General features: G+C 49.7%; 1 protein-coding gene and 3 non-coding genes across 4 annotated transcripts; all 4 read left to right on the plus strand.

The window, feature by feature from the left end:
* Positions 1 to 9,223: 9,223 nt before the first annotated feature.
* LOC109761942 (sugar transporter ERD6-like 4) lies at positions 9,224 to 13,634 on the plus strand. Its single transcript, XM_020320753.4, has 17 exons — positions 9,224 to 9,650; positions 9,756 to 9,845; positions 10,102 to 10,161; positions 10,247 to 10,312; positions 10,581 to 10,646; positions 10,725 to 10,800; positions 10,953 to 11,017; positions 11,103 to 11,195; positions 11,365 to 11,445; positions 11,536 to 11,620; positions 12,093 to 12,139; positions 12,228 to 12,290; positions 12,393 to 12,452; positions 12,603 to 12,668; positions 12,756 to 12,815; positions 12,980 to 13,094; positions 13,212 to 13,634. The coding sequence occupies exons 1-17, from the start codon at positions 9,366 to 9,368 to the stop codon at positions 13,322 to 13,324; spliced, it is 1,491 nt and encodes a 496-aa protein (XP_020176342.1). The 5' UTR covers positions 9,224 to 9,365; the 3' UTR covers positions 13,325 to 13,634.
* A 137-nt stretch (positions 13,635 to 13,771) lies between these two features.
* Positions 13,772 to 13,968, plus strand: LOC120973131 (U2 spliceosomal RNA). Its single transcript, XR_005767245.1, has one exon. It is a non-coding gene; the product is annotated as a U2 spliceosomal RNA (small nuclear RNA).
* Positions 13,969 to 17,324: 3,356 nt separating this feature from the next.
* On the plus strand, positions 17,325 to 17,521 carry LOC120973128 (U2 spliceosomal RNA). Its single transcript, XR_005767242.1, has one exon. It is a non-coding gene; the product is annotated as a U2 spliceosomal RNA (small nuclear RNA).
* A 2,940-nt stretch (positions 17,522 to 20,461) lies between these two features.
* Positions 20,462 to 20,657, plus strand: LOC120973129 (U2 spliceosomal RNA). Its single transcript, XR_005767243.1, has one exon. It is a non-coding gene; the product is annotated as a U2 spliceosomal RNA (small nuclear RNA).
* The last annotated feature ends 783 nt before the right edge of the window (positions 20,658 to 21,440 follow it).

Genomic DNA, 21,440 nt, shown 5'->3' on the forward strand with positions numbered 1-21,440 from the left:
TTGGAGCTGAGAAAAATATCGCATTGTCGTTTTCTACACATGTAGATAACCTTTCTACTACGAAAGCATCTATTCTTGATATGCCAATATATGCTTAATGTTTTCCAATGAAGTTGAATAGTATATGCTTAGTGTTATATCAAAAGTTAAAAATGGCGACTGCCCTTCTTAGGGCAACTTAGTTTTCATGTGCGTTCCAGTCAATTTTCATGGAGACGGATCAGGTTGATGGGTGTGTCATCGGCGTCGGAGAAATGAAGATGGTTAGAGGGATGGTCGGGGTGGCTCGGCGGTGTGTGTCAGGGACGCCCGCGTGGGTGGGTGGGAGAGTGTTAGACCGGTGACGGTGGAGGGTGGGATGTAGGGCAACTGGGAGAGAGAGAGAGAGAAGAGAAAGAAGGCGAAGAATAAATCAATTGACCCGGGCTTTTTCATTTTCAGGATGATCATCACTTGCGTGCTCGTGTGTGTCACACAGTGCTCTTCCTCGGTGTGTAGAGTGTACTGACACTACTGTAGTGGAGCGGCAAGCAACCGTGTGTGGGCACGATTACGGCGTCGATATTCTCTGAACAGCTGGACATCCTCGAACGGCAAGAGGGACAAATCTAGCTCTTTTTTTTTCTCGGCTGAGGACAAAACTGGACAAGGCGACCATGTTCTCCAGCCCAGGCAAGAATTTTCTGTCCTTTCCACTGTCCCTGTTGCTCCTCTCGTCTTCTCCGATCTTGTCACCACCCCCTCGCGGTGGCCGCTGGCGGGAGCCTGGCTTCGCTTGGCAATGAACGGCGGCGGGGGTGATGGAGTAAATTCCACAAAACCATTACTTTGAAGGCTAGGTTTGCAAAAAACACTACGTTACCTTTTTTTTGTCGAAAACACCACGTCTTGTGTAATCCTTTTGCAAAATCCACTGATCGGCGGATCTCTCTTTGTTAAGTGAGATTATGACAGATGACGCCCGTCAATCAGGCTGACGTGGCACAAATTTTTTACACCATTACATTGAATCGTTTTGCTGCACATGGTCCCGTTTATCAGTGTAACACTCCTCCCTTTAGCATTTCATCGAGCAGCTGGTATGCACGCCCTCGACGGTGCCAGGTCGGGGCATCTTTGCCTCGGCCGGGGGCGGGGCGGGTGGCAGCCTCTGCCTTGGCCAGGGGCGGGACGAGTCCATGGCGGCTCGGCAGCAATAGCAGCAGCAGGCGCGACGAGCGGCGACAGTGAGCAGCAGGGGCGGCGAGCAGCAGGAGCAACAGGCAGCGGACACGGCGCGACGAGCAACAGGCGCAACATCAGTGAGGCGGGGCAGCGGGGATGCCCCGATCTCGACTGGATCCGGATGAATTGGTGCAGCGGCGGGGGGTTGACGAGCTCCAGCGCCGGCAGCTGATCCAGGGGCCGAGCACTGGCTCCATCTGGACCGGGTCGAGCGCCTACTCCTCTACCTCTCCCATGGTGGACGGTGGCCTCTGCCCCAGAAGAGCAGACATGGACGTCGGACTTTGTCTTGACTAGGTTTTTTTTCTTTTTTCTTTCAATGACAGGTGGACCCCACAAGGCCACACATGATGATAATGTTAGCCAACGTCGCCGTTACATGTGAGACGTTAAACGGTGCCACGTCAGCCTAACTAGCTGGTCCAATCTGTTATAAACATGCTTAGTCGAGCCAAATCCGCTAATCAATGTTTTTTGTAAAAAAATTACATAAGATGTGGTGTTTTCTGTCGAAGAAATGCAGCATAGTGTTTCTGTAAACCTAGCCTCCAAAGTTATGGTTTCCTGCAATTTACGTACTCAGGACGATGAGAACGGCAGCGACCAGGGGGCGGCGGGACGTGGAAGTCTCTGCTGCTGAGGAAGAAGAACACGGGGAGCTGGTGCATGATGGTGGGGTCGTCGTCGCCGCAGTTGGCCGGCGCCTCGTTCATGGCGGTGCTGCGCGAGCCCCACGTCTCGGCGCTTCACTTGAGACTTCTCACTGTCCAGGACGCCATGAACCCATGATCCGCGACCTCAGCCCCCAGGCATCTCCCAGGCCTAAAATGTTATTCCCTCCGTTTCAAATTATTCATCGTAGAAATGGATGTATCAAGAACTAAAATACATCTAGATACATTCATTTCTGTAACAAATAATTCGGAACGGTGAGAGTAGTTAGCCTCCTGTGTACGACTGTGCACACGCTGTGCAGTTCTCGCCGATCGGCTCACTGTCCAACGTCGGGGCCATCGCCAGCGAGGAGATGTGGTGAGAAATTTGGACCATTTTCTCGTTCCGGCTGGTACGGTATACGGAGTGGCAAGAATTTGGATTTGATCTTAGTTAGTCAGCACGTGAGTTAGCTAAAAAAAATGTCAGCTCGTAAGTTGCTTAGTTAGTTTGTGTGGTATTTGATATGACAGAGGAGAGGAGTTTTTTTCTTTTTCTGAGAAAGGAGGAGAGGGATTGGTATCGAAGAAAATGTGTAGGTGAAGTGTTTTCGTGTTTTTTTCTATTTCAAAAAAATACAGGGGACATCCTTTGGCCATTGCATTGAGTGATGCACATGACATATTATTAATTAATTAGTGTTACAAAGTTCAGTATCTGAGCTCAGTTCAGTAGAATTCAAAAAATATAATGCAGCATATGGCTACCAAAAGGGCAAAGAAAAATAAAAATGAGGCTTGTGCATCACAATTCCTACTACTAAGCCATCAACCAAATCGGTTGAATGAATTTTAAGTGACCATCTCCCATCGTTTCCACCCAATGACCATGGGCGCCCACTCCTCCTCCCTGGGATGTAACGATCACATATGGATCTAGCTTATGACGAGCCTTGTGCATCACATTCCTACTACTAAGCCATCAACCAAATGGGTTGAATAAATTTTGAGTGACCATCTCCCATCGTTTTCACCCAATGACTGGGCGCCCGCTCCTCCTCTGTGGGAAGTAACGATAACATATGGATCTAGCTTATGACCTTGAAGGTAACCTTCAAAAAAATTGAAGCTTTCGTTCCGTTAAAAATACAATCATTACGGGCGTTCTTCGTGAGGGAAAATCCAACCATTTTGTTCATGTCACTTGCTTTACGACCAAACAATAATTAACTAAGCTAAAATTTCACTCTTTTACTAATCGGTGGTTAACAGTGTTGCCGTGCGTGTCACTCATTGTCCTTCCTTCGTGGTGTTTAGTGTGAAAATAGATGAGATGATGGTTTGGTTTTCTGGTGCATCAAACAGATGATGACCGACCAGAGGACATATGTAAGCACTAATACCCCTTGTGAATTGGACTGTACTCGAGGAAGACACATCTTTTGGACCAAAACAACTCAAGACGTTGTCAACGGTGATGGACTGGACGACAGATGGCCCAGGCGACGGTGCCATCGTGAGTGAGTTGGCTTGATAGAGGCAGACAAGGCTGACCTGCGATTAGGGATGAAAATGGAGCGGAAACTTTCCGTTTCTTCGGAGAATGGAAACGGAGAGGAAATATGAAAACGGAAACGGAAATTTGCAAAACGGAAGTGGAAATTGAATTTTTAATGCGGAAACGGAAACAAAAACGGAACGGTGTTTTCCGGTGGAACATGCATGAAAACGGAACTTTTCGTTTCCATGAATATGGAATTTCTGTTTTTACTATAGACCTATGGTTGCTTTGTAGCCCAACCACCAAAGAGAACATAATGACACAATTAGTAGAGTGAATCTGAGGCCCAACTTCTACTACCACACATGTACTCAGCTTGACCCTATACGTAATTGTCCAGTACTACTACAATACTACGCTAAGTTGCTAACATAATTATATTATTTTATAGCCATGTGAACAACTCATTAAATTTGTTTGTTTTTGTGTGTATTTCTCTATGATTCAAGGGGTTTTTAAGTTCCGATCAACGCCCACTCTGTTTCCGTATACACTTTGTATTTGCTCCGTGTCCGTTTCCGGTAGTATCTGTTTCCGTATTCATTTCCGGAGTTTCTGTATTCATTTCCGCTTTTGCAAAAAAATATGAAAACAAATATGGTAGCACTCAGCTCCGTCCGTTTTCGCTCCGTTTTCATCCCTACCTACGATGACTTGAGCTTCTGCCATAGATGGGATAGAGACTACCCTCACTACCCCCTCGAACAAGAACCTTCCTTGAAGTTAGATCCTTGACAACAAATCAATTAGGAAAAAGTTCAATTGAGGCATTGTTACCACTAGCGAGACAATGTGCAGAGAGAAGGCTCTTTTGAGCTTGAGGGACATGGAGAACATTATGTAAAGCAAGAGGTTGGCCGTTCGGCATATGAGTATGGTATGTACCAATGTGGGAAATTTTCATGCCAGATCCGTGGCCGCATGGACTTGATCCTTGCAGTTGTACACCTCGTGGGTGTTGAGCTTTTTTTCTATCTACCTGGTGATGTGATCGGTGGCTCCGAAATCTACGTACCATGCCGAATCATAAGTTTGATGATCGATGTTGATGTTGTTGGCGAAGCGAGGATCTTCCCCTGGTAAGTCTCGTTGTACTGTTTGTAGCACTAGTACGTGGGGTCCATTCTTGTCGCTGATTTGGCATTCCATTGCCCGATTGTTGGAGTTACTGCCAAAGCAGTGGCCACTGGGGTTGGGAGGTGCATTCCTTATGACGCCAAGACCACATGCACTATCGTCGCCCTTGGTTAGGAGCGCCCCTTCGCCCCCTTAATTCTCGTGGCCACTTCCTTGGTTCTTAGCCGTCATGACCACCGTTTGTTGCGCCTGCGGCCACAATTGTTTCTGTCATTCCCGCATCGAGCGAAGGTTTGGTAGTTGGTGTCGTACGTCTCCCGGAGGGTCTTATAGTCCAGCATATGAGAGTAACGATCATCCAGTGTGATCTCACCTTCCTTCAGGTTAATGGAGGTGGTGAGGGACCTCATACGACTGATCAAGACCTACCAGAAGATGGATCATCAGCTCATCGTCGGTGATTGAGATTTCGGTGGTTGTTAGCTGGTCTCCTGGGGACTTGACATGGTCACAGTAATCGACCATGTTGAGATCTTTCTTTTGGATGAGCGCCAATTGCTTCCGGATCAGAGTGAAAACATCATATATATTTACCATGATCCAAACCGCAAACCGAGGAGCCGAGACCGAGCGTCCATGATGGCACTTCTCCCTACAATGTTGAGAGGAGCCCGAAGAGGATTAGTTGGTCCTGTGTGTACTACATCGTGTAGGCGGAGTTCGCCCCCATTGGAAATCCATTTGCGTCTGATTCATGGACAATCTTTGCCAGTCCGGGGAACCATCCATCAACATAGCCAAGGAGCTGGTGGTCGCGAATGATGGGGACACAACCTATGCTTTCCATGGAATATGGTTGCCACGACTTAGCTTGACAGTGATCATCCACACTGTTGAGTATCGTGATTATTAAAAAAGTTAGGATAGCGTAGGATATTATTCTACCTTGCCTTGTATTCTAAGATGATCATGTACTCCTATATATATTATATGACTATGAGACTTAAGCAATACATCAATCAACAATTCCACCAATCCCTCTATATCCCTTCTAATATTGTATCAGTCTAATCGATTCTGAACCCTAGCCGCCGTCACTTCCGCACCCGCGCGCCGCCCCCGGGCAGTCGGCCTACATGACTGCCGCCGGGGGCTGCGCCGCCCGTAACTAGGGTTCGTCCGCCAACCATGTTGATCGGCTGTCCTAGAGTCTTTTTCCGATCCATTGATCGGGGTTTTTCTCTCTCACCGGTTATTTGATCGGTGTTTTTATTTGGTTTTCCGATCTATAGAACGGTTTGCGTTGCCGTCGCCGTTTGTCATCTATAATGTATGTCTACTTCAGCATCTTCATCAACCCGACGAGATCTGGATCGGCACCCGGCTCCCGCTTGCTGCGTGTCAGGCCGCTGGTTTAACAGTCGCTCGCTGGCCTGCCATCTTCGCCATGGCCTGCGATCTCTCTCGCGCGGGACGCGAAGTGTGGCCGGCTACTCTAGCGCCCGAGCTGCTCCTTCTATTCACAACGTCGCCTCGTTACATGCATGTTCCTGCTAGTTGATTTCGTGCATGCTGCGTCCCGTGTGATTGAAAGGTTGGTCACGCGTGTATGCTTCCAGATCAGCCTCCTTGCTCCTGCGTCTAGCGCACATCGTTTGGTCTGATCAACCGCCGGATTATGTGAAGTTCGTCATCGAGTGCTCATGCATCAACACCGATCGAGCAACGGGCTACAGCTGTGTCATCCCTTCGGACTACAGTGTTGCCGCCCCATGGTTTTTCCTGAGGCTACATCGACCCGCGCGCTACCGCTGCGTCGTCCTTTGGGCCCTAGTGCTGCGACCTGCGGTCCATTGCCACCCGACGCCGTCCGCTCCAGGCCGTCTTCATGGCAGCATAGACCTTCGCGCCGCCGCTGCGTCGCTTCATCGGGCCGTAGCGAGCGTGGCACGCGGTACCTGTTACCGCCCTGCGGTTCTTCCCATGGCTGCACCGACCCGCGCGCTACCGCTGCGTCGCCCCTTCGGGCCGTAGTGCCGCGGCCCGCGGTCCACCACCGCCCCAATGCCGTCCGCTCTAGGTCGTCCCCGTGGCTGCACCGACCCTCGCGCTGCCGCTGCGTCACCCCATCGGGCCGTAGCGAGCGTGGCACGTGGTCCTTGCCCCACCCTGAGGTCTTCCCCGCCGTCGCGCTAACCTGCGCGCTGCCGCTGCGTCGCCACTTCGGGCCGTAGCGCCGCGGCCTGCGGTCCACTTCATCGTCCACGCGCGTCGACTTATGTGTGGTATGCGTCACGCCACCTTCCTAGGCGCAGGAACGCCACCGTCCGCTCGGTCTTCGTCACGCTGTAGGGTTCTTCCTCGCCTACTTCGAGCATCGTCGCTGCGCTTCTGACCTAGCCGCCGCCACCTCCTCCTCAGGCCGCCGCCGCCACTCTTCTTCCCGGTCCACGGCGACTACCTTGACACCGGCCACCCCGACTCGACATCGACCACAGCATCCCTCGCACGGCTACCTCAACCACGGCTACACAACCCGACGCTCTCGGCTACATCGACATCGGCACAAAGGGCTACCGCCAGCAAACTCGTCGGTTTCCACTCCAGCCACGACTTCCGTGGTGCATCAACCGTTACGACTGTGTGTGTGGGGGGGGGGGGTCCGTGGGCTTGCCTTCGGATTCGTCTCCAGTCTCACCATGTGCGTCGCTACCGTTGTGACTGCGGGGGGATGTTGAGTATCGTGATTATTAGGAAAGTTAGGAAAGCGTAGGATATTATTCTACCTTGCCTTGTACTCCAAGATGATCATGTACTCCTATATATATGCCTATGAGGCTCAAGCAATACATCAATCAACAATTCCACCAATCCCTCTCTATCCCTTCTAACACACACCATCATCGGGATCGCAACGTAGCCAGATGCAGAGGAGCCCACAAACGCCGAGATGGCAGTGCTAGGTGTCGTGCCGGAGTTTTGCTTTCCGAGGGCGAGGATGGTGATGTTTTAAAAAAAGGAGGATATACCCTCGGCCTCTGCATCTGGACGATGCATGCATCCATTTTATTAATTATTCACAAAGACCATACAAAGTAATACATCAGTAAGCCTGAAGCCACCATCTAGACAAGACTTATTGCTACTCCTATCCCCTTGATGAAAGGGTGCCGAATATTCCGAGCCAAATACCAAACAGACATCGCACCGAAGCCTAACATCTAAAGCGGATGCCTCAGCCCAGCCACATACCAAGACCGGGTCACACACCGGACCGGCGCACTCTCAGAGGATGACGCTGCCATCTTCCACCGGTCCATCTCCAGAGCAGGAACTGACGCACCGACCTTGCCTGGCATGTCGTCGACGCCACCACGGCGCCAGGCAACGCCACCATCCTGCACGTGTCCGTCCACATGCGCCTGTCGCCGAACATCCGCAGTGACATGCCGCCGGGATCCGCCGTCAACCTTGCGGTAGATGTAACACCGCTCCTCCTCTTGTCCCCCCCAGCCAACACTTACTCCACACGATGCCCCCAGGAGGGAAAGCGATACTGCGAAGGCCATCATCCTCCGATCCAGTAGACCCAGATCTAGGGTTTCCCTAGGAGCATCCCGAGCCTGATGACGCAAACTGCAACGACGATGCCTCGAGAAGGGAACGACGTCACAGACGCCGCCATCTCTGCCATGACCGTAGTCGGCGCGATTTTCGCCGGCAGTCATGCCACCAGGCATGCGCCACCGACGTCATTGGTCCCTTCAGCCAGAGCAAACTCCAAAACGATGCCCTGAAGAGGGACTACGATGCAAAAGCACCGCCATCGCTCAATCCCAAGGAGATCTAGGGTTTCCCCCGGAGTTGCCCACGCTGTCATGGACCAGACAACGGTAGAATCCCGACGGATCCGCCCAGCTGCCGACGTGTTGCATCCGCCACCGCGTCGACCGTAATCCACTGACCAAGGCCCACGCCTGGGCCTAGATCCGGCCGCGCCGCCGCCGACCGATCTGGTCACGCCGCCGCCGTCCCTGGTGACCGCGATGCACCAGACGGCGAAGCCGCCTGCCGCAGACGAACGGAATCGCCGGAGCGCCGCCGCCACCCGCCGTGACGTCCAGCCCGGGGGCGCCGGCCCGTGCCAGCCCCACACGAGCGGGAAAACCCCGAGTCCCCGCCGCCACCGGCAACGGCAAGGCCGCGCCCCTGGGCGGCGGCGAGGGAGGAGGGGGAGGAGAGGGGGAGTCCGGCCGACGAGATCTGGGGAAAAGGATGATGATGGAAGCGGTAGATGGTGAGGCCTTGCCCGAAGGTGGCACCGAAAATCATTCTCCAAATCGTGCAAGCCTCTGGTACCATTTGAAAATGGATGAGACGATGGTTTAGCTTTTCTATGCATCAAATCAGATCTAGACTCCTCTATTCGTACAGTGGAGGGCTAGGGTCGCGTGCACTGATCGGATCGCCAACCACATGCAATTTAAATTGCTAACCACATGTAAATCACAATACAATACAGGCATAAGATTTACAAGTTGATGCTCAACACACATGTGGTACAGTTGGAGAAGCAAGCGTGTGACGTGGACACATACACTATTATAACGTCGACGCGCCTATGAAACGGCTGGATACCCAGAAACAGCAGGAGAGACAAATCTGGCTCCTTTATTTCTGTTGGCCTCGGACAAAACTGGATTATTCTCCAGCTCAGACACGGCTTGTCCCAAATCCGCCACCAACTTCCGGCTGACCTCTTCTTCCCACTGTCGCTCTTGCTCCTCTCGTCGTCTCCCTCCGATCTTGTCGCCACTATCCCCTCGCGCCTAGCTTGGTTTCGCTTGGCGATGAACGGCGGCGGGGGAGACGAGAGCGGCAGCGACCATGAGGGAAGCGGCACGCGGAAGCCGCTGCTGCTCAAGAACACGGGCAGCTGGTACAGGATGGTGGGGTCGTCGTCGCGGCAGATAGTCGGCGCCTCCTCCATGGCGGTGCTGCGCGAGTCCCACGTCTCGGCGCTCCTCTGCACGCTCATCGTCGCCCTCGGCCCCATCCAGTTCGGCTTCACCTGCGGCTTCTCCTCGCCCACCCAGGACGCCATGATCCGCGACCTCGGCCTCTCCATCTCCCAGGTCCCCCTCAACCAAGCTGCCCTGTCACCTCCTCCATGCTTGCTCTGCTTCTAGCTACTTCCTTGCCTAAAATGTTGACTAGCTTCGTCCGTGCGCGCTCTGCAGTTCTCGGCGTTCGGCTCACTGTCCAACGTCGGCGCCATGGTGGGCGCCATCGCCAGCGGCCAGATGGCCGAGCACATTGGCCGCAAAGGGGTGAGAAGTTTCGACCATTATTTTCTCCCTTTGACTACTACTTAAGCCAGAGTTAGGAGTTGACCTTGTACAATTAGTCTTGAATCTCGTGAGCTATTTAATTAGTTGCGTGTGGCACACTGAATTTGGAGTTGGTGTTGCAATTTTTTTGCAAATGAAGTATATAGTGAAAAAAGTTCAGGCTTCTGTTTTACTAGACTGAACTGAAGTTGCATTCGTTTACTCTAATGTGCTTGTTGTCTGATTGAAATTTCAGTCGTTGATGATTGCGGCAATTCCGAACATCATCGGTTGGCTCGCCATCTCCTTCGCGAACGTATGACATGATGCACCCGCATCTTTCCCAAGCATTTTTTCCGCACTTTTCCTTCATGCTTGCCGATCCGTGTTTTAATCTACAGGACTCGTCGTTTCTCTACATGGGACGGCTGCTCGAAGGATTTGGTGTTGGTGTCATATCCTACACGGTTCGTATAAAGTATCTTAAATGCGTATTTATTTTGTTCCTAGAATGTTCATGCCTCATGGCCTTATGCTTTCAGAGTTTTTAGTACTTCTCAGCTGCTAAAAAATGTTCAGAAAAGAAAGAGCAACTGATATGTCAATATATTGGGTGCAGAATGGTCAATAGTTTATACAAAATTTATATTACTGTCGACACAGTATTGGACTAGTTATTAATACTAGTTACAACACTAACTGTTATGTATGAATTATGTGATGCCATCATACCAGGTGCCTGTATACATAGCAGAGATATCCCCTCAGAGCACAAGAGGAGCGCTTGGCTCCGTGAACCAGGTGCGCCGCCTATTCTCACTAGTCACAAGTACATGGATTGTTCATGTCAAGCTCACCATGCAGTTGTTCATTATGTAGCTGTCTATCACCCTTGGTATCTTCTTGGCCTATGTGCTTGGCATGTTTGTTCCTTGGAGGCTGCTTGCAGTACTAGGTGATGCAACTAAACACCTACCATATTACTGAAATTTGGTCTTGCTGCTACCATTTTGCAGTTAATTTCTGATACTCTGTTTTTGCACAGAGTTTTCAATTAATTTCTGACACCCGGTTTCTGGTGCAAATATCTGCCATCCATTCTTTCAGGAACCTTGCCTTGTACATTGTTGATTCCTGGCCTATTCTTCATCCCGGAGTCTCCAAGATGGCTGGTGTGTACATGCTCAAGTTCGATATATGAAGCAGAGCATCACTCTGAAATCTGTAATGACATTCTTTTTATGCATCTGTCTTCAGGCAAAGATGAACTTGATGGATGATTTCGAGACTTCTCTGCAAGTTTTGAGGGGTTTCGAGACTGACATCACAGCGGAAGTGAATGATATAAAGGCAAGCACTTGAACTCTTTTTCTCCCTCTTATTGACTTGGAAATCCTTCTGAAGTATTTTCAGTCTAGTATAATTTCCTTAAAATCGGAAATATGTCTATATGTGTGTCACTCTTCTAGAAGTAACATCTTCGATTTTAGATTTGAACTTTTTGATTGCTGTTGTGCAGAGAGCCGTAGAATCTGCAAACAAAAAGGCTACGGTCCGTTTTCAGGAGCTGAATCAAAAGAAGTACCGAACTCCCTTACTAGTAATTTCCTTGCCCTTTTTCATATTTTTGGTCCATCACATACAAAAATTACTGTATTTTTTAAATGATAATTATGCTACATTTGGGCAGATAGGAACTGGCCTTCTAGTACTTCAAAATTTATGTGGGATAAATGGCATACTGTTTTACGCAAGTAGAATCTTCAGAGCTGCAGGTGAGTTATGCAGCATTTTTGTATCGTTTAGGCATAGTAAGTTGTAGGCATGACTTTTCGGACGGAATTAGGTTACTTTTGCTAATTTAGACTGGAATAAAAGGAGAGGTGTTTGGTTGTTTGCTACATAACCAACCTGAGAGTGACAAGTTACACTTTGGCAAAAATTTCTTTCAAGTCACAGGGTATCCCAACAGATTTATGCCCAACAATTCCTTGTTATTATGAGGTCAGCACTATGCTATCTTCAATAAAGATAATATAATAAATAACTTCATGGCATGGTTTTCCATTCTGCTTTCTCAATCAAAGTAGGAAGATGCCATTTCATTGTCTACTGTAAAATCATTCGTCTTGACCGAATAGCTTCAAAGTACCAGCAGTTTCATCTGTTTCTGAAGTACAAAAGTGATTTTCCTTAAGTACAATTGTGATACTTTGGCTTGTAAATTTGACATGTAAAGTTCATCAGGGTTCACAAACAGTGACCTGGCCACATGTGCACTTGGAGCTATTCAGGTATGTGATGTAACATGTTTTGAGGCCATTTAAGTTATCTTTTCAGCAAGGTTCGATCTTGTCTCGCTGACAGCACTGCCTCTATTAGGTTCTCGCCACCGGAGTTACAACCTCGCTACTAGATAAAGCTGGCCGAAGGATGCTCCTTATTGTAAGTTCCTCACAACCTCGCTACTAGTTTGTAAGCTGTATGTTTTATAAATGAAGTGTAAGCTGTATGTAACTGTAATATTTTTCCCACTTCAAATTTCAGATCTCTACTGCTGGGACAACTCTGAGCCTTCTTGCAGTTTCTGTTGCATTTTTCCTCAAGGTATATTCAGGTGTATTAGCCTTTGATTCTGGTAAAAAACATGGCATTTTAAGATGCTGAGAGGCAAACACTGTTTATCACTGGGTCTCTTCCTCTTCTGCCAAAGCCACTCTGAACTTATCATATTGTTGTGATGGTTACTTGTTACAGGACAATCTACCACATGACTCTCACTCGGACTACATCTTAAGCATGGTGTCCTTGGTGGCTCTTGTGGTATGTCTGCAGTTACTTCATTTCGCCGCGTGACGTGTGTGTCGAACCCTATGCAAGAAGTCATCTTAACTTGAACGATTTCTTCAGGCTTATATCATCACCTTCTCCTTTGGCATGGGTGCCATTCCGTGGCTCATAATGTCCGAGGTAAGAGCTGCTGGCCTCTCATAGCCCTCGAGAACATTCAGATAACCACAATTCAGAGAGATGCCATGAATAACAAATTCAGAGCAAGCATCTGAAATTCACAACCGATGCATTAGGAAAGTATTCTAAATTCTTCAGTACCAACTCTGAATGAACATTTTCAGATCCTCCCGGTGGGCATCAAGAGTTTCGCGGGGAGCTTCGCGACGCTGGCCAACATGCTCACTTCCTTCGGGGTGACAATGACGGCGAACCTGCTACTGAGCTGGAGCGCTGGCGGTACGTGACTGCTCGGCGCCTCTGCTCTCCCCTCTTGCCTGTCCAAGGATTAGTTCTGAACCATGAAACTTGATGAAATTTTACGTGCTCATTCATCATCTGTATAAACAATTGCAGGGACTTTCGCGTCTTACATGGTCGTGAGCGCGTTCGCCCTCGTGTTCGTTATACTTTGGGTGCCGGAGACCAAGGGGAGGACGCTGGAGGAGATACAGTGGTCGTTCCGGTGAGCGATCTCGATCCGCGGTGCCACCCGGTCGTCGCATATGGTGTGTAGCTCTTCAAGTTAGGGTAAAAGCCGTATGTCAGGCAAGAATTGTTGCACGGTCAGCGATCTTGGCTCTTCGAACCTTGCAGCCAGTTCCCACCAAGTGGAATCAGTAGTACCAGTCACATTATTTTCTTCTTCTGTTATGTATCTTTTGTAAGTCAAATGCAGAAAATCATATTTTCAGCGGGAACGAGCAGCCCCAAAAAGGCCGTGCGTTTCCTGCCGAGGCTGTACGGCTGGGCCGGGCTTTGAGGCCCAGTCTTCATTCTTGGTTTCTGCGTCCAAACGGTAATCAAGCTAATCAAAAAGAAAAACCTCCCGGTTAGATTAGTCCCAAACCGTTTGCGCAGATCAGCGTAGCTGTTCAGACGTGTATAAGAGGAGGTGCAAGGCTCCGGTTCAACTCATACCTTTCTCGGCCTTTTGGCTAAGATCAAGTGTATTATCTGTTCTTATCAGTTTAATATCTGATATGTGGACTACATGTCCACAACGATATTAAATTTATTTTTTCTGGGAGAGGATCCATCATAGTGGCTTGCCACTCAGGTCGTCGCGTGTTCCCCGGGCGTTGCACTGTAGCCCGGGCGTGGCGCACCCCAACCAAAGACAAATTAAATATTTAACTCAACTTGCAATTGATTTGATTATTGAATCTTTTAATTCAAAATAAAATGAGCTGTGAAACCACAATGGCCTAGCTCAATTAAATTGAGCTCTTGCTTTGAACCTGATCAAGTCGCTAATCACGACCCAAAGAGGTAGTCCGCGCCATTTTCCATAAGTTAGTTTTTCTTTTTTCTTTTTGAGAATCCAATGTGTACGAAATGGTTACGAAACTCGTAATAAACATTATTTGTAGACAAGTATTTTGAAGTCTGGTGTCTACTGGTAAAAACATTATCAAGGAGCAGGGCTCCGTTTAAAGTTTGTGAGCCCCATGAGGTCAACTCATTTTTTTTGGTTTGGTTCAAAAAGAAATGAGTGGTACAAGCTTCCTTTTTGTATCTCGGTTGACATATGAGCCGAGGGACGGTGCTCCAAAGTCTAGCTTGCTCAATTTTGACTACAAATAGTATAAGCTAGCATCGTAGGTAGTATGTTATCTTCAGTACAAATGATGAGCTACTGAGGAGTAAGGGGGGATTCGACCAAATCATAACAATGTGTTACCTTTTATTTGGGAAAAATTGGTTGCTTTTTGATAGGCGCGAGAATTTTTGTGTTTCGCCCCCCCCCCCCTACCCACACACACACCCACCCACCCACACCCCACGCAGACACACACAAGTTTATCTTATTTGTCTCGAAAATGACTCATGATGGGCTCGAGGTCGTTACTAACCGAGTATGATCCAACTCTGGAGTTTGAACTCTCGAAACAGGCTTTTGCCCGCTTTATATATAAATAAACAACCGAACAAAGTACACAAGTGAACGATACAAAATGGAGAGGTAGCCCTCTTACAAAGCATGCCCTAGGATAATCGGATCACGCAGAACACACAAAACTACGCTACTGAAGAGAACACGAGGAGGACTAGGTACAACACCACGCTACGCCCTAGCACACTAAGCTCCATGATAAAGCTCTCAGGAGGGAAAGACGGCGTGAAGCGTAGCCGCTGACGAGTCCAAAGTGGACATGAGCTTTCACCCAAAACCCTGACAAGAAGGGAGAACCACAACGACGGCTTCAAGAAGAAAGTGGAGCCCGTGAGCGTCGCCACAGTCGGCGCAAAGCGTGGAGCTTCCGCTCGGTAGATCAACCGTGTCACACTAGGACAACCGCGGCGATCGCAGAATCCCAAATCCTGATTTGCGCGTCGCCACTGTCAACGACATACGACGAGCCCGAGCCACTTGACGTTACCCCCTCGCCGCCCACACAACCAAGAGGGAAGCCACCACCACCGCCATAGTACCTGCAGGTCTGAAACACCGCCATCTGTCCACTTCACAGCACACCCACCACAGTTGGAAGAGTGGAGGCCTCCATCCACTCCTAGCCCGGCATCAGCCATCGATACTGGGTTAGCGCCTCCACCTTAGGAAGCGTCCACACATGCATCTCCAGCCAGCCCCGGTGGACTAGGGGGGCACGAATGGAGGACTGTCAATGTCCGTTGTCGAGCAAGTCTTAACCCTAGCCCTCCAGCCTTGGCCCAGGCTAGCACGCACAACGCCATGTCCTTGGCCTTCGGCACCGATCCGACGGCACAAGTAGCAATGTCATGTCCACCACCAACTCCCACCGCAGCCGCGAGAGGAAGACGGCGCTCACGAGCACACCCCCACACCGAGCCCAACCTCACCTACCCCAAGCACCAGCTGTCCAGCTCCGATCTGCCTCGGGCATAGATCTGGCCCGCCCGAGCACGAACCCTAACTCCAAGCCTTCCCTGTTTGCATTCGAACTCTAGCTCAAGTCAAACTGAGCTCGCTTTGTTTTATAATATGAGCTGCCAAGTTTTGATAGGCACTCAAATTTCAAGCCGTTTGCATCCCTACTTTCATGTTTTGGAATGAACAGTTTTTCTTTGTCAACGTCGTCTAAAAATGGTCCACCATTGTGTATAGAAAAACATGGTTATTGTCGCACTAAGAGCATCTCCAATAGATGGTCCAAAATTTGACGGTCCAAAACCGGAGATGTAAAATTTGGACCGCCAAAAAGTGCGTTTTGGAGCTCCGAAAAAAGCTCAACTCTAACAAATGGTCTAAATTGATGGTCTAAAAGAGCAACTCCAACAGATGGTCCAAAATGAAGATGTAAAATCGCCTTGATCGTCTTCTTCAACCTCGGGACGTCGGCCGCCTTCGTCAAATCCGTCGCCATCAAGCTCTCCCCGACCTCCCCGAGCGCGCCATCCACCCCGTGATGAGCTCATCTCCCAATCCCCCTATTTTTTCCCTTCGATCGGTGTCGTTTGCCACTGCTCCCGTGCTCGTCCGTGGTCGCCATGGCCGGAGCCCGAGCTCCCCTGTACGTGTTCCTTTGCCGGCCAGCAGCGACGGAGGCGAGCAACAGCCGACGCAAACACCACGAGCAGAGGCACAGGCACGCTGCACGGGCCAGCAGCGACGGCAGCTCGGCTGGACAGGGTCAGTGCGGGGCGGCGGCGGGGCCGGGAGGCAGTGGCAACGGGGCGGGCTAGCGAGCGGCGGCGGGCGGCGGCCTAAGGACCCGGCGGAGGCCTACATGGGCAGCCAGATCGCCGGAGGTGCCGAATCCCACCACGGTTGCCTCCCGATTCGGCGGCGCCTGGGCGGCTACGAGACGGCTTCCGGCGAGGGAGGCGACGGGGGCGAGGGCGGCGGAGGGCGGCGTGGCGATTTGGAGCGGTGGCGGCGATGGCGGCGGGGATTTGGGCGGTGGTGGCGGCGGATTTCGGCCGGCTGGTGTTCGGGCGGGCGGATAGGCGCGGCTGTGAAATGAAATGAAGTGGCGGTGAAGCTGCCGCTCAGCTAGAGCCCTTGCGGCACGATTTCAGTTCAAAAGGACTTCGTTCAGTCGAGGTTCTGAACCAAGGACTAATTCTGAACCATGAAACCAGGCGCAAATTCACATGTTCATCATCTTTATAAACAATTTCTACGGGTACTTTCGTGTCGTACATGGTGGTCGTTCTTCGGGTGCCGGAGACAAATGGGATTATGGGAGGAACCTGGAGGAATACAGTGGTCCAACATACGCAGAAACCTAAAACATATTTTCATGAACGAAAAAATAATCCAGAATTGCCGTGCATCATGCATGAAGCCGTATTACGGGGCCTTTGAACATATGGGCTTTGAGGCTTTCTGTCTTCTAGATGGGTTTCTGGGCCCAAACGTTAATCAAGCTAGTTGAAATCAGATAGAAAACCTCCCGCTTAGAATAGTCCCACACGGCTTAGGCAGTTCCTCACAGGTGGTCGGACGGGTATAAGAGCAGGGGTAAGGCTCCTTTTCAACTCATACCTTTCTCGGCCTTTTGGCTAAGATCAAGTGTAGTATCTGTTCTTATCAGTTTAATATCTGATATGTGGACTACATGTTCACAACGATATTAAATTTATTTTTTATGGGGAAGGATCCATCATAGTGGCTTGCCACTCGGGTCCTCGCGTGTTCCCCGGGCGTTGCACTATAGCCCGGGTGTGGCGCACCCCAACCAAAACTAATATAAGCTTTTAACTTGACCAAATCTTATTGTTCAAATTTCAAAATAAATGAATTGTGAAATCAGTGTTTAAGTTGAGCCAAGGGTGACAGGCTAAATTTTGACTCCGACATAATAGCTTGGTCGTACTATGTTAGCCATGTTACTTTTGGTACGTAGAGTAAAAATTGCTGCTGTTTTGGATTGAGAACAAATCAGTTGCATTTTAATAGATCGTGAAATTTCGCCCCATCCCCCCTCCCCTTGATTTTTTGTCTTCCCAGGCAATGGCCCAAGATCGACCAGGTCGTTACATAATACTCCCTCCGTCCCACAATACAAGACGTTTTTCCAAGCTATGTTACAAGTTTGCAGCTTGAACTCTAGCTAAAGTCAAACTGAGCTCGCTTACAGGTTTTGGAATACATAATACAAGTTGACCTGAGTTTAGTCTAGGTCATTCAAATTCAACACGTTTATATCCCTACTTTCATGTTTTCGAATGAAAAAGGAAATCGTCATCATCGGATAAAATAATTTCATTGGTCTACCGGGCTATAGAAGTACTTGGTTCTTGTTGCGCTAGCGGGGCAACACAAATCTGGAAGGAGGTGATTTCAACTCTTTGATTGCTATTGTGTAGATTGCTGTAGCACCTGCAAGTTATCTATCACCCTTGGTATCTTCTTGGCCTATGTGCTAGGCATGTCTGTTCCTTGGAGCTTGCTGGCAGTACAAGCTACTGCAACTAAACACCTATCATATTACTGAGGTTTGCTCTTGCTGCTACCAATTTGCAGTTCATTCCCTCTTTTTGCGAGAGTTTTCGGTTAATTTTATGACACCCGTTTTCTGATGCAAATATCTGGTATTCAGTATTTCAGGAACCTTGCCTTGCACTTTGTTGATTCCTGGTATATTCTTCATTCCAAAGTCTCCAAGATGCTGGTGTGTATATGCTCAAGTTCGATATTTGAAACAGAGCATCATTCTGAAATCTGTAATGACATTCTTTTTACGCATCTGTCTCAACGGATTTTAGTTACAAGTACTCTGAATTCTTCAGTTCCCAACTCTGAATGAATGAAAATTTTCAGATCCTCCCAGTGGGCATCAGGAGTTTCAGTTCAGAAGGACTTCGTTCAATCGATGTTTAGGATGGAGCCATCACATGACTGCTCGGCCCTTGTGCTCTCCCCTCCCCTCTCGCCAGCCCGACAAAGACTGGATTCCTCTTTGCACAATCTCTACATTTTTTTTTTTGAAAAAGGAGGATGATCCCCAGCCTCTGCATCGGGAAGATACATGCAGCCATTTTATTGATTATTCTCGAGGACCTTACAAAGTAGAACAAAAATATGCCTGAACCACCATCTTGGCAACATCTGCCGCTACTCCTATCCAAATGATGAAGGGGTGCAAGCTGGGCCACATACCCAGACCTCTCACCTAAGTCTAACATCTAAAGCCGGAGGCCCCGACCAAGCCATCTGCCGGGTCCAGGGCTCAAACCGGTCCGACTCACTCACATGTGTCGTCGCCGCCATCTTCCACTGGTCCATCTTCAGAGCAGATTGAGGTGACAACCTTGGCAGGTCCTTCGCCATCGACGCCACCACGACGCCAAACGACGACCTCCACCTACGCGAGCCTTGGCAGGTCCTCCGCCATTGACGCCACCACGACGCCAGCCGACGACCTCCACCTATGCGAGTCCATCTCCAAGCAACAGACGTAAATCCATGCTAGGATAGGGCCGCACCACCGCCGTCGCCCACCACCCACAAGCGCCACACAACCCCAAGGTTCCCAAAGCGGCGCCTTCAAGAAGGGACGACGCCGTGAGCGCCGCCGCCGCCCAATAAAGTTAGGGCTTTCGCCCAGGAGACCTAGGGGAAGGTGAAGTGAGAAGATCAGTCCATACCGATGCCTCCAAGGAGGGGAACGGCGCCCTCAGGCGTCGCCGTCGGCGCGGCCGGTCATGGCCGGCCAGGGATTTCGCCCGAACTAGATCCCCGCCACCAGCAGCGCCTCCTGTACAGAACCGGGGACCAAGAGGAAGCGCGGCCCGACCAGGCTGGCCCGCACGCCGAACAGGGGAGGAGGCGAGGCGCTAGATCGCGCGCACCGACCGCCGCCGGCCGCCAACGACGACCGGATCCCGCCGCCCGCGCGGCTAGGACACCAGATCCACTGCTCGCACGGCTGCTAGCCGGCCGTGCCTTGCCAATGGAGCCGCCGCTCCAGATCCGGGGTTCCCCACGCAGATGCAGGGCAACCGAGGCCCCGCCGCCACCATCCTTGACGCCCCGGGCTTGCCCGACGGCTGCCTCAGGCGGCGGCGAGGAAGGGAAGAGGGGGGGGGGGGGTGTGGTGAGGAGGAGGGGCTGCTAGGGTTGGGAGGAGGAGCGGCGGCTAGGGTGGGAGTTAACAATCTCTACATGCAGGGACCTTTGAATCGTACATGGTCATGAGTACGTTCACCCTTGTGTTCGTCGTGCCTCGGGTTCCGGAGTCCAGGGGGAGGTCGTTCCGGTGAGGGATTTCGAGCCGCGTTACCCGGTCATCGCATATTGGCATGCAGGAGTTAGTTTGAACAGACTCGAAATCTTGGCTCTGAGAGTGTTCAAGCTAGCTCCCACCAAGTGAACGTAGTAGTACGAGTCACTTTTTTTTTCCTATCCTATCTTTTGTAAGACAAGTCGCAAGAAAGAAAAAACATCTTTTCAGGGCAACAAACTACAAGCCCGTGTGTTTCCCTCCTAGAGGCCGTATTGGTGGGCCTTGAAACGTACGGGCTTTGAGGCTTTCTATCGTACTGCTGGGCTTCTGCGCCAAAACGTTAATGAACTGCAAAATCCTCAAAGGCTAGATTAGTCCCACACCGCTTGTGCTGCTCGACCGAGCCGTCCGGAAGGGTACAAGGGGAGGGGCAAGGCTCTGTTTCAACTCATACCTTTCTCGGCCTTTTGGCTAAGATCAAGTGTAGTATCTGTTCTTATCAGTTTAATATCTGATACATGGACTACATGTCCACAATGATATTAAATTATTTTTTATGGGCGAGGATCCATCATAGTGGCTTGCCACTAGGGTCCTCGTGTGTTTCCCGGGCGTTGCACTACTGCCCGGGTGTGGCGCACCCCAACCAAAACCAACTTAACCTTTTTACTTGGAATTTTGGCTGTACATTGCCATCGGTGAAGATAGCGGCTTACAGATCCAATCTCTCATTGGGTCATCTGTGATTAACATGAATACATTAAATTTTTCCTAAGAAATCCAGTGTCTACTAAACCATTAAACTGTTGGCTACTTAGATAAGGTATTTTGAATTATGAGCTTATTGGTTTGTAAAAACATTAACCAGCTAGTATGGCTCTGTTAAAAGCTCATGGCTTGTGAGCAGCTTGAGAATGACTCAGGTTTTAGTTGGACGTGAAAATATATGAGGCAGAGTATGAGCTTCCTTTTGTATCATTGTTGGAAAAATTAGCCGAAAGGTAGCTCACAGAATTTTAAATCCACATGAGTCAAACTAGCATGTAGGTACGTTATCTTTGATACATATAATGAGAATTGTACTGATTTGTTACCTTTATGTTTTGGAATGAAAAGTTATAAGTCACAAACTGTGAAATAAAGCAAGTTTGCAGAACTAGCAAATAATACTGAAACTGAAGTACCCAAGGAAGACTGAACTTAAAATTAAATAATAACTTGAGCAATCGAAGCAGCCGGTGCTCCTCATCCTGATCAAGGTCTTCTTCCCAACGTTCCAGCTCAATCCTACACGTCCTTATACATGGACCGGTCCCTGAAAGCAGCCGGCAAATGCATGTTTTGTAAGCAAAAGTGGCCTGAAAAAACAAGGTTCTTACCAACAATTCCGAGTGCTGACGCTACTCTAATCTAACCACAAGTCCACTAA

This window comes from Aegilops tauschii, chromosome 1 (genome assembly GCF_002575655.3).
Source record: "Aegilops tauschii subsp. strangulata cultivar AL8/78 chromosome 1, Aet v6.0, whole genome shotgun sequence".
NCBI classification, from domain to species: domain Eukaryota; kingdom Viridiplantae; phylum Streptophyta; class Magnoliopsida; order Poales; family Poaceae; genus Aegilops; species Aegilops tauschii.